At 53.6% G+C, this 12,808-nt stretch overlaps 1 protein-coding gene across 1 annotated transcript in view; it reads left to right on the top strand.

Annotated features, from left to right (window-relative positions):
* VSTM2L (V-set and transmembrane domain containing 2 like) overlaps positions 1-12,808 on the top strand; it is a 35,978-nt gene that overhangs the window by 17,202 nt on the left and 5,968 nt on the right. Inside the window, exons 2-3 of the mRNA XM_036902318.2 lie at positions 6,620-6,789; positions 8,235-8,285. Coding sequence (XP_036758213.2) covers positions 6,620-6,789; positions 8,235-8,285 — 221 coding nt within the window. The remainder of the gene's footprint in view (positions 1-6,619; positions 6,790-8,234; positions 8,286-12,808) is intronic.

Genomic DNA, 12,808 nt, shown 5'->3' on the forward strand with positions numbered 1-12,808 from the left:
ACTGTCAGGGGTGGGTGTGAGGAGCATGGGGAAGGAGCGGAGGTGAAGGACGGATGGATGTGAGGTCACGGGGCCCAGGGGTGAGGAAAGTTCTCATGTTGCATCCACTGCATAATCTGATGAAGGTGTGAAGAAGCATCTTAAGAACCTTTCTGGAGATGACACAATTTTGAGCTGGAAGGTGAGAGAAGGGAGTGGTATTTGCTGAGCACCTACTATGTGCCGGGCATGAGGCACACATTGTCTTGTGTCATCCTCCTTGTGTCATCCTCCTTTCTGTCCTCTCGTTCTCCCCTTTTTTCAGATAAAGAAACTGAGGCTCAGAGAGGTAAAAGAGCTTGTCCAGGTCACACAGCTAGTGAACAGAGGAAACAGGATTTGAATCCAGGCCTGAAGGCAAAGCCCAAATGTTTATGCTGAACCAGGGCCTGGATGGTTAGGAAGGCGGTCAGGCCCTGGTGTTTCATGGGAAGGCAAGATCTTCCAGGTCATCTCCTACCTGTGCCAGAAGCTAGACCCACTGACACAGGCCAGGGCTGCAGAGCTGTTCCTGCAGACGATGCTCCGAAAACCAGGCCTGCGGTTAGTTAATACATCACTTGCCCAATTAAAAGCGGAAAGGAAGATGTTGCATTCAGTCAAGCCCCTTTTTTCCTTCTCCTGCAGAATCCTAATTTGTGGACACAGGATTTGATTGTCTTCCCAGAGAGCCCAGCCCTACTCGGGCCCTGGGGTAGGAAAAGACAATGGCTTCATTCTCAAAAATCTATAATGAGACCAGCCTCCCTGGGGACTGCCTGTGAGGAGCTACCTGAGCAGGGAGGGGGACGCTCAGGGACAGGAGGGAGTCAAAGAGGAGAGAGAGGTTTTATGGCCCAAGCTCAGCAGGGATGCTAAGTAGAGACTGTGGGTCTGGGTGGTCGGAGGGAAGGAGGCAGGCATGGAAGGCTGGGAAGAGGGGCTGCAAGAGCAAGATCTATGAGTTCTGGGCTTCCATTCTTGAGTGCCCTAGACCTGGGTTCCAGTGTCACCACTCACTCACTCACTCTGTGGCCTTGGGCAAGTCCTTGGCCTCTCTGAGCCTCAGCTTCCCCATCTGAAAAATGGGAATCATGGTGGGAGCATGAGAAAGTGTATGTAAAGAGTCTGGCACAGTGCGTGGCACAAAGCAAGTGCCCTGTACGTCTTAGAGCATTTTCTTGCCTTGTCATCATCACCAAAACCTGTGGGGATCACCTTCTAGTTTCTGATGTTGATATCATGTCCTCAGAGTTAGGAGTGGGGGCAAGAACCTCTTACCACTTAAGGGCTGCCACTTGCTGCGGAGGTCGGAGGAACTGAGCTCTCCATCTCCAGAGGGGTACAAGTGGCATGCAGAGGGGAGGAGCCCGGTGGCTGAACTTCCCCTGATGATTCAGACCAAATCCTGACGGAGACTGATGGACACTGGGTCTTGGTCACACCTGCTGGTCAGACCGAGGTTCAAAACCCAGCTCTGTGTGAATCTTCGACAAGTCACGTCACCTCTTTTGAGCCTCCTTTTCCTCATCTGTCAAATGGGAGTGAGTGGATTAGAGACATTGCCTGCATAATGCTAGGCATGCAGCAGAGGCTCCGTAAATGGTATGGATTCTTAGAAAAAAAAATCTCAGGACTTCCCCCATCCCTGCCTAGGCTCACACCACTCTTTCCTCCCTGCCTCTGCCCCTCAGCACGCACCCGTCCTTGGGGGCCTGGCTGACCGGCTCCTCCCCCAAGTGGAAGTGACCCCTCCTTCCCGGTGACCAGGGCACAACAATTAGGGCACATATCACTGTCTTCCTCAGGTTTTCTGAGCTGGGGGTGGGGTGGGGGGCTTTCAGACCATCAGGACTAACCCCGTTGTACAGAAGAGCAAACTGAGGCTCCAAGAGGCGGGAAGAATGTCTCAAGTTCACACAAAGACCACTGGCAGAAATAGGCTCAGTCCTCCATCCCTGGTGCCCGGTCCAGCTTGCCTGCGTGCATGGATTCTCCCTGGGGCTCCTTGGGGGGCCTGGGACAGGCCTCCATGGTGCTGCCTGTGAACAGGGAGACTCAGATACGCCATCAAATGCCCAGAACCTCAGCTCCCCACTTGGCTTGCAGACACCCTGGGGTTGGAGTCAGTGGGATCCTAAGGGGGCCTCCTCCAGCCCATCCCACCTAGCCAGCTGCTGGCAGGGTCTGGGGGGGTCACAGAGACCCTCAGTCCAGAGCCCACCGTGGGAGGGAGGGCTGGTCACTGCACCCACAGCCAGTTCCTGTGGCTCTGTGTGTTCTTGGATCCGGATTTCTGACCATCCTCCACTCAAAGCCCCTCCCCATCCTGGCTCAGGACCGTCTGCCCCACCCAGGGCTTTCTGTGTGGGTGTGGGGGGGACACCTCCTTTGGGAATACTGCCCCTGATGGCTTCAGGCTGGGTGAGGTGCCTCCTCTGTGCCTGAGAAGGACTTTGCGCTCAGATTAAAACAGTCTAACCCTGTCCCACAGGACCCTGCATAGCTGGCTATCCTGGACTGTTCTTTCCAAGACAGAGCCTGGGTTCAAATCCAGACTTTCCTGTGTGGCCTTGGAAGGGTTACTGCTGTGCACCGGGCCATGGCTACCTCCTCTGAGCCCTGGGGGCATGTGAACGGAGTGGAGCTGAGGCCGGCAGATTCACCTGCTAGGCTGTCCCCAGTACATGACAGCTGAGACTGGCAATGCGGCTAGTCCAAACTGAGATGTGCTCCGATCGTGTAAAACACATCCTGGATTTCCAAGACCTAGCACAAAAAGGAATGTAAAGTATGTCATTAATAATTGTTATTACATGTTGAAATAATAATGCTTTTGGTATCTTGAGTTAAAGAAAATACATGATTAAAATTAACTTAATCTGTTTAAAATAATTTTTTTGTACTTGCTTTAATGTGGCTCCTAGAAAACTGAATATTCCGTAAATGCTCAGAGGTGTGGCTCACATTCTGTTTCTGTTGGACAGTGCCCTCTAGAGGACCCTTGCTGGGACTGGGGAACAGGTGGTGGTGCGGTGGGGTCCTCTCCCAAGGCTGTCTGTGGGTGATAGGGCCTTATCAAGGACTAGGGGCCCGGGCCTGACCTTGCTGACCCCTGGCTGCTGTCTAACCCCAGATTAGGCACTGCCCTCTCTGAGCCTTGCTTTTTGCATCAGTAAAGAGTTGGTGGGCTAGGGTCATGGTTTTCTGTCAGTTTTGGGGAGCCTATAGGAGGGGGAAGCTGAGCAAGTGTGGATAGAGGCCTGGCCTTCTTCCCAGGTCACGCAGATGGAGCCCCCACCCAAGTACAGCCTGTCTCTGTCCTTCCTTCCCCCAGAGACCCACACATGCCACTTCCCACCCTCTTGTCCAGCAGACATATTCCCCGTTCACCCATCTCTGGGAGGAGGACAAGCACAGTGCCCAGCTTACATAGGCCCGGGCTCGAGGGCTGGCTCTGTCCTTCCTGATCTGTGCACCTGGGCTGAGCAAGCCCCCTAGCAGCGCTGGGCCCTGTTGATCCTTTGCAGGTGGGAAAATGGTGAGAACTTTCTGACTCCTAGGGCTCAGGCAGTGGCACTGGAGGAGTCACAGCTGTGTCCCTCTGTCTCTTGGACAGCCAAGTCACACTGCTGGTCACCTTGGATCCAGCTCTCCTCCTTCCCTGTTTGCAAAGGATGCTGGGCCTGGATCAAGGCAAAATCCACCAGTCCCAGGGCAAGGGGCTAAGTTCGCTCTGATCACCTCTATTGCCTCCGGGCGGCTCAGGTCCTCAATGGCCCCCTTCAGTCCTGCTTGAACTGGCAGGTCAGCTCCAGGGATGGTGAGGAGGGCTGGGCCTGGTCCAGAACTCTCAGCGTAGGGCCCTCCTGGCTCTGGACCCTGCTCCACCATTGCTCAGCATGTCTGTTCACTCATTCATTCACAAAGTATTTATTATGTACCTACTACTAGGTGCCAGCCACTATTCCAGGAGCTGAGGATATATCATGGAAGACACACAGTCCCTGCTTCCTGGAAGGGAGAGCAGACATAAACGTAGATAAAATATGTGTATGACCTGTGCTGTCCAATACAGTAGCCAATACCTACACGTGACTCTTTACATTTAAGTGTAAATGAATTAAAATGAAATAAATAAAAGTTTGACTTCAGTTCTTCATTCACACTAGCTACATTTCAAGTGCTCAGTAGACATGTGGCTGGGGCTGCTGTATTATCTCAGGTACAGAACATTTTCCTCATTGCAGAAAGTTCTGTTAGCACTCATAGTGTGTTGTGAAGGAACAGTGATTTGAAGTGCTGGGTTGGAATGAGAGGTGCAATTCTGAATGAGGTAGTCAGGGTAGGCCTCTTTGAGGGGGTGACATTTGAGCAGAGTCCTGAAGCAGGAGAGGGAGGGAGTCATGTGAGAATCTGGGGGAAGAGTGTTCCAGGGTGAGGGAACAGCAAGTGCAAAGGTCCTGAGGTAGGATCTCAACTGGAACGTAAACAGCAAGAAGACCATTGCGGAACTAGAATGAGCAAGGGGAAAAGTAGAAGCTCACACCAGAAGGGATGGGCCCAAACAGGGAGGGCCTTGTCATCCATGGTGAAGACGTTGGCTTTTACTCTTAGAGGATGCCCTGGAGCATTCTGGGAAAAGAAGCAGTAGGGACTGGTTTGTGTTTTGCTGAGAATGCTGGCTCTCGTGTTGAATATGGATTGTCAGGGAGGACAGGCAGCTACAGGGAGGCCAGTGAGGAGGCTTCCCCACATTAGGTAAGAGATGATGGTGGCTGGCCCAGCACGGGGGCGACAGAGGCAGGGAGAAGGGGCTGGATTCTGGACGTTCTGGAGGCAGAACCCACACGGCTCCCTGAAGACTATCTGGGGTGTAGGAGCCGAGGACAGTGCTACAGTTTGTGGGCTGGGCACCTGTAGGGCGAAGGCCGGGTGATGTGACCTTCATTCTATGGGCCTGTCTGTATCACCTGCCCAGCGGGAATGAGGGCAGTCCCAGTTCAGTAACTAAACAACAGTCATTCTTACTAAACAGGCTTTGTTTACATCACAGCCATCAGTCCCTCCCAAACCTCAGAGAATGTGGGCAACTTCCAGGGAGGTCTTATAAACCTTTGACCTTGGGGGTCAGGGGCTTTGCAAACTTTGTCTTGGCCCAGAAACTGTTTGCTGCAGTCAAGGTCCACGTGGAAGCCCTGTGTGCATAGCAGAAAACGCAGAGCTTCTAGATGGGGGTGTTTGTCAGTCCTGATCCCCTCAAGGCCCTCAGTGTTGTGGGGCGGGGAAGGACGCAGGTGGTCCCAGGGAAGGACCCTGCCCCCCAGCCCAGGGCGCCCCTGCCCTCTTGCCCCAGCGAGCAGGGTCCCAGGAGGGACCGCTGGGGCTGGGGCTGCAGTCTGCTGCAGGCGGGGCAGTGGGTGGGCTGCCGCGGCTGCGAGGACCGATGGACGCATGGACGCGACGTGACCTGCACGTTGCCAGGCGTCTCTCTCCGTTGCCAGGCGTCTCTCCCAGGCCAGATAATCTCTCCTGAGAAGTGGAAAGAATTCTAAATACATCTCAGGACAGTATCTGTTTGGAGGGAAAGCGACAGAACAAATGGCGGGAGAGGCGAAATGTATCCTCATTTACCTGGGGGTGAGGCGGCAGCGGCGGTGGCGGGTGGGCGCGGCCCCTGCTGGGTCAGCGGGCGCTGGGACCGGCGGGGCCCCCACCACATGCGGGGGCCCTGAGAGGAGGAGAGTGTTCAGGCGGCTCGGCACACATGGAGCGCCTACTAGGTGCTGGGGACTGTGGAGCCCCAGGGAGCCCCGGGGTCTCAGGGCGCTGCGGTAGTGAGGCACGGAGACCCCCTGGGAGGGCAGGAGGTGGGGGGGCCCTACCGGGGTGGTCAAGGACCGCCTTTCTCGGGGGGCAAATCTGAGCTGAGCTTTGAGTGCTGTAAAGGAGCCAGCTGGGCAAAGAGGGGCCGAGGGCAGAACATTCCCGGTACTGGGGACATTCAGGGCAAAGTGAGGCGTGTTCACAGGACAAAGAGAAGACCGGGAGGGGGAGGGGGGCTTGATCCCCCGACCATGCGGGCTTTATCCCAGGTGCTGTGGGGACACAGGGGACGGTTCTGAGCACAGGGGTGGCCAGAGCTGATCTGGTTTGGCAAAGATGGCACTGGCTGCTGTGCACTGGGGTTGAGAACAATGCAGGAGGGAAACTGGTTTGGAGGGCAACTGGAAAAATCTGGAAGAATCGATGAAAACAACAGCTTCTTCCTTGGCCACCTGGCCTGCTTGCTCACCCCTTCCCACGCAGCCACCTCTGATCCGTTACTCCCTTGCATGAGTCTCCCGCTGCACCCATGGGCTACGGGATAGAGGCCCAGCTCATGTGGGGCATGCAGGGCTTCAGCCCCACGTCTTGCCAGCTGCTGCCGCACACACCCCCGCCCAGCCTCATGCCCCACCTGAAGCCAGGCCAGGCCATTCCCACTTGCAGGCCCAGCTGCTCCCACTTCCTCCACCTCTGCCCCACCCACCAGCCCTGTGTCCCATGGCCCTGCTGTTTCCTGAGCCCCAGGCACCTTTACCCCCATGTCTCCACACAGCCCTGTTCACAGAGACGCCCCACGACATGACAGCACGGATGGGTGAGGACGTGGAGATGGCCTGCTCCTTCCGCGGCAGTGGCTCCCCCTCCTACTCCCTGGAGATCCAGTGGTGGTATGTGCGGAGCCGCAGGGACTGGACCGACAAGCAGGCGTGGGCCTCAAACCAGGTACTGCCCATGGGGAGATGCCTGGGTTGGGCCGGGAGAATCCTGGCTCCCCGGGGGTAGGGCTATGTCTGCCTCTCATCATCTCTGAGCAGGAGGCAAGAAGGGCCCTCTTAAGGGCAGAGTCGCTCCCTTCAGTGTACAGGTGGGAAAACCGAGGCCAGAACAGAAGCTGGCCCTAGGTTACAGGGCAAGGCCTGTCTCCTGGCGCACCTTCCACCACTTCTCCAAGCTGCAAACATGGGGCAGCGTTGTTGCCAAGCATGTTCACAAGCAGGCAGGCATTACCCTCCACACGCATACAGGCATGCTCCTGCAACTCACTGTGGACACGCACTCACCTCTATGCACATGCATAGTGTAGCAGACACTGTCGGCGCCCCACCACACACCAAGGCATACACCACCCCCTGCCACCCACCCACTGCCAAATGCCAACCCCTGGGACTCTGCCTGGGACCCTGCTGGCCAATGTGGCAGGCTGGAGGAGCCCTCCACCAATGACTAACAGAGTTGTTGGATAAATACCCCAACAACCTCGCCCCTCAGTGTTCTGCATTCTCTCCCTGAGGTGCCCAGTGAAAGTAGGTTCTAGTTGCCCACAGTGGTTACTGGCTTGATAACAAAGCACTACTGACTTCCTTCCCTGTGTTGTCTCCCTCACCCACTCACGATGTTTACTGAGATCACCTCCCAAATTAACGGCACTTGAGCCTTTGTCTCAAAGTCTGCTTCTGGGGGGAACTAGACCCTTTCATTCTTAACACTTGTGCATACACAAATACCATGCAAACACATGCATATCTACCCACTCGTTCGTATATGAACACCCATGCTTACACACTTCACATGCACCTGTAGGCATGCTCACACATTCTCACATGTTCATGAAATAGCCTGTAGCATGTTCACAAATTCATTATCAAGCTCCTTCTTGCTCCTGGGGGTTTCAACTCCCCAACACTTCCTGCCTGCCTCATAGGGCTTAGAAGACTCAGTGGTCAGAGAAAGCCCTTAGGCATAGAGTTGCAGGCATTTGCAGTCAGAAGCCTCAGGGTCAGTTTGCCTAGAATGGTGTGCAGGCAGGGCTCCCACAGCATCTGCTACAAACACATCACATGTATGACACACCTGAAAATACACATGCATTCAGAGAGAGACACAAGTGCACAGAAACTCCTGTGGATACCCCCCCTGTGCATATCTCCAAATACCCATGAATCTAATGCAGAGCACATACGCAGTCAGCTTTACAGGCACCTCCTCTATCTTCCCGTGCTCTGACTCACTCCCAGCCCCCATGAGGACACAGAGCTGAGGGACCCCCCAACTCTAGACTCTATGGCCCCCTGAGAGTCACCTGCCATAGCTACAATCTTAGCTGTTGTCCAGACCTTGTGATGCTAATGCTTTGTCTCTGCTCTCTCTGCCCCTCCCACTCCCAACAGCTAAAAGCATCTCAGCAGGAAGATGTGGGGAAGGACGCGACAAAAATAAGTGTGAGTTTTGGTAATGACTTCTTGCAAGGGCTCTAATGGAAGACACAGCTATAATTTTAAAACAAAAATTTTTTTTTGGTCCAGTTCAGCAGAAAGCATGGGCAAGAAGATGGAGAAGGATAAAAGGAAAAAAATGGCCCCACTCTGTTTTTTAAAAGCCAGAGATTTTTCAAGTTCATTGAATGACAGGCACAAAAAATGACAGGGAGAGAAGATGCATTCTCTCTTGTCGGGGCCAAGGCTGTGTGCGTCGCTGCTGCTCCGTGTCTATCTCAGTGGCATTTTTTATTTGGGGAACTGACAGGGGTCTAATGAGACAGAGCTGGCTGTTTTCAGCCCATCATGACTGCCTACGGCAACATCTCGTGGCCATGTGGGTCATCTGGCTCCCGGGGGTGAGGCGAGGAGGGGAGGAACCACAGTGAAAGGATTTCGGGCCTGGCCGAGCTTTCTAATGCATTGATTCACTTTATCATTGCCACAGCTCTATGGGGAAGGGCCAAGCGTTTGCCCATTTTACAGGTGGGGCAACGGAGGCTTCAAGGGGTCAAAGATCTGCTGTGGTCATGGTGTGGCTGAACTCCCTGGCTTCAGGGCAGGAGCTCATCGTCTCCAGGCTGTGCTGGTGCCCAGTGAGGCTGGGATCCAGGGCGCCCAGGGAGTGACAGTTTTTGTGGAGGAGGGCCTGGAAGAGGAAGGCAGGATCAAGAAAGGAGGCCAAAGGGAAGAGCACACGTGTTGTCACAGGACCAGCCTGGGTTTGTGCATGGCGTGTGAGGTCAGCTTGGCAGGAGACTAAGAGTCCACTAGCAACATATTTGGAAAATGACAGTGTCCCCAGGGGTGTGAATGTATATGTGTGGGGAGTGACCTCCAAATTCGGTCCTATCTGCTGGTTTTTCCACTTTCCAAGGACTTGTGGGGAAGCTCAGGACCCCAAAGCCAATGAGACAAGATTCACAGAGGAGCTGTGCCCCAAAGCAGAAGTCACAGTGTAAAGAGATGACACTGAGAGGCATGGTGGGGGTGTGGTGCCTGGGTATTGAACGTGGCAGAGGGGAGGCAGGGAGGCCAGGAGGAGGCACCCACAGCCACTTAGGCAAGCAGTGGGCAGATGAGGGAACAAGGGCCTTCAGAGAAACATTTGTGCAGTCTGCCCAGGGACTTTCCAAGTTGGGGTCTGGAAATTAGAGCTATTTGCAGCTTGGGGCAGCTGGCCTACCCCCTGAGCCCTGACCCCTGTCCTTCTGCCAAGGGCACATGCATGTGTAATGCCCCGTTTCTGGCCCAAATACCCACCAGAAGCCAGGCAGGTAGAGATCTGTGTGTGAATTAACACGGCCTGTTCATCGCTACTCTATCTCCTATGATTTTGTTTAGGGTTTAAAGAAAGTCTCAGGCAAAGGACAGAATAATCTAATTGATTTAGAGGATTAGAATTCGAGGCTGCTGGGCCTCACGTGAGGGGAATGTGAGATGCTAATTAGTTAAGTAAAATAAATGTGTTCGGCGTGATTGCGCAATCCTTCCCCCACCTCCAGCCCCTGCAATTCCTGCGCCAGCTGGGGCTCTGGGGTCTGGTTAGGGAACACAGCCAGGCAAAGAGCCAGCTCCTCGTGCAGACCGCGTCACAACACGACAGTGCTTAAATACACGGATGCAGAGTTAGCGACACAGTGTAGGCGGAGGCCCAGATGTCCTTTGTGGCCCTCAATACTCCATGTGGCCTGCTCTGCTCACCTCTGGTCTCTCCCATCCCGCCTGACCTGGCCCCTGTTCCCTCCCAACCCTGGCTGTTTTCCTGACTCCCCATTCCTTCCTGCCTCCAGGCCTTGGCCCAGGGCCCAGGTCAGCCCCTCTGCCTAGAAAACTGTTTTTCCTTCAGAGCTCAGTGGAGGAAGCCTTCCTTGACCCTGAGGCTCAGCTGCAGCCCCTTACTCTTCCCTGCTGGCTACATTTCTGTCTGTAATTTTCCATTCATGTGAGTATTTATCTGCACCCCCACCCACAGGCAGTGGGCTTGGACTGTAACATTTCCAGAGCCCAGCACAGCATCTGGAACATAGTAGGTGCCCAATAAGTATTTGTCCAATAACTGTCACACACACAAACACACAGCCAACAGCAATGTAAACCCAGACACAGATTTTGGTGCATATGCATACCAACATGATGTGCACCCGTGCCTGTACATGTACAGGTGACAATGAAGGCATGAAGGGGCTCGTATGGGACCATGGGGTCTGGAAAAACCCTGGCCCTATATCTGCAGGAGCCAAATGAGCCAGGCAGGAATTCCAGTCTGATAGTTCTATGTCTTCTAAAAATCCCAACTTTGATGGAGTCTCTCCTGGTTTTGCTACTGGGACCTAATTTGATTTCTGAAGACCACCATGGGAGCCGAGCAGCACAGTCCAGCAGCTGGTGGGTGTCGGCACCTGTGGGGTGTGAGGTGCTGGGGAGGAGGTACTGTGAGCTTCCAGGTGCTTGGTGAGGATGGCTCTGACCTGTTGGGGCTGCCATGGTAACCCTGGGAAGCCTCAGAGTCAGCAGTGCCAGGCACCAGGTTGGGATTGTGAGGACACAATGGGGATTGTGCCATATGAGTGACAGTAAGTAGACAGGTTACTAGAGTGGAAACTTTACATGAATTCGTGCATCACAAGACTCCTATTCCCATCATGCAAAGAGGCCCAGCTTCTCTGCAGGAAACAGGCAAGGGAGTGAAAGAGTTTCAAATCTTGTAGGGAGGTGGCTATGGAGGACAGGCATCTATGATAAGATAATAACAATAATAATGATATGGCAGCTAACATTTATTGAGTGAGTGCTTGCCACATGTCAGGAACCGTGATGGCCACTTTACATGAATTATCTCATTTGACTTGGGGCCTAGGGAAGGAGCCCTGGCCTGGAAACATCTCCCCTGGTAGCTTGCATATGTTCAGGATTTCACCATCAAGGCCTCATTCCTGTGGCTCAGGCAAATTCTTAGGCTTATTAGCCTTTTCAAGTTCTGAAAGTTTTTCTCGTGATCTAACTGAAGTTCTTTGTTTTAGAATTTAGGTTAATTTCCCCTTAATCAGTTTTACAAGTAGAGATGGTCCCCAACATTCTAATTTTAAGACAAGGTGAAATCTCCAAACATGTCTTCTTTCCTAAGGGGCTCACCTGCCTTTGTCAACCATAAATCCCTCCTTTGGTCTAACTGAAGTTGTGTGTGCTGTAGACTGAGTTCATGTAACTTGCTTCAGTTGGAAACAGCCGTGGGCAGCCTGGGTTCCTATATACATGTGACCCAGTGCTCTGGCCCACTCATCTAAAGCCCTCCTCCTCTCCAGCCAAGCCCTAAAAGCCAGGCACAGCCCTGAAGAGGCCTCAGGAAGCATGCTGCGGCCCTGTTCCCGGATCTTCAGGAATAGTTGAGACAGGCACACCTGTCAGATCAACCAAGTGGCCCTCAGGCCAAGCCCCTGCTAAGCCTGCCTGGCCGCCCCACAGATGTGCTGTGCCTGTGGATATTGCATGTTTTCTGGTAGAGGGACAGGGCTGGGATGACCAGAGCAGCATGTGTAGTTTGCATCTTTCACCAAGGATTAACAGGCTGACTGCTAGCTAACAGTTTACTATTTTTATTTTTATTTTTATTTTTTATTTTCTGCTGTAGAAATTTTCCTATCTTTTAAAATTCCTACAGTGATCCATAATATACACAGGGCATTAAGTTCTGGAGTCTGCCAGGGAGGCGAGGCCCACGTGGAGACAAAAACCACTGCATCTACCTTGGGAATCCTTTGAAACATCCATAGAGTAGTCAGGGGGCCTTGAAGATGCCTGGTGAAGGCCATGGGTACACACACGCTGTCCTCAGGGTGCTCCCAGGCCAGTGTGGAAGATGGGTGTTAACCCAGTAATCACACATGATAGAAAGTAGAATTACAACTATGTCAGCAAAATGAGGAGAGCTGCCTGGGAGTCTGAGCTGCTAACCGAGGACCTGACCTAGTGGAGGGGGGTGGTTGGGAGGACTTCCTGGAGGAGGTGCAATTTGTAGTGGGCCCTGAAATATGGAGGAACTGACGAGGAGCTGGGAGTGGGGGTGGAACTTGGTTGTGTCTGTGTGTGTTGAAGGAATTGCTGGAGGCTGGTGTGGCCCAGGGGCAGACAGGCAGGAGACCTAGAAGGGCTGGAAGGGCCTTGTCAGCCATCGTGGGGCCACCAAAGGAAGGGCTCTAAGCTGGGGGTATTTTGAAAAACTTTGCCTGGTTGTCATGGAGAACAGATTGGAGAGACCAAAGAGGCGGCTGGGGTGGTGACCCAGATGAGAGAACCTGGGACTTTGGCCAGCACAGGGGTTTGGATTCTGGAGCGAAGAGGAGGGCCTTCTGAAGTGTAGAGGGAAGATAATGGACTTCAGGATGGACTGTGCCCGTGGGAGGAAGGGGCAACGTGGATAGCAACTTGGGAAGGTCTGGCTGGAGTGGGGCTCGAATCTGAGGAGACCGAGTTGGGTTCTGAATGTG

Source organism: Manis pentadactyla, chromosome 5 (assembly GCF_030020395.1).
Source record: "Manis pentadactyla isolate mManPen7 chromosome 5, mManPen7.hap1, whole genome shotgun sequence".
Taxonomy (NCBI): Eukaryota; Metazoa; Chordata; class Mammalia; order Pholidota; family Manidae; genus Manis; species Manis pentadactyla.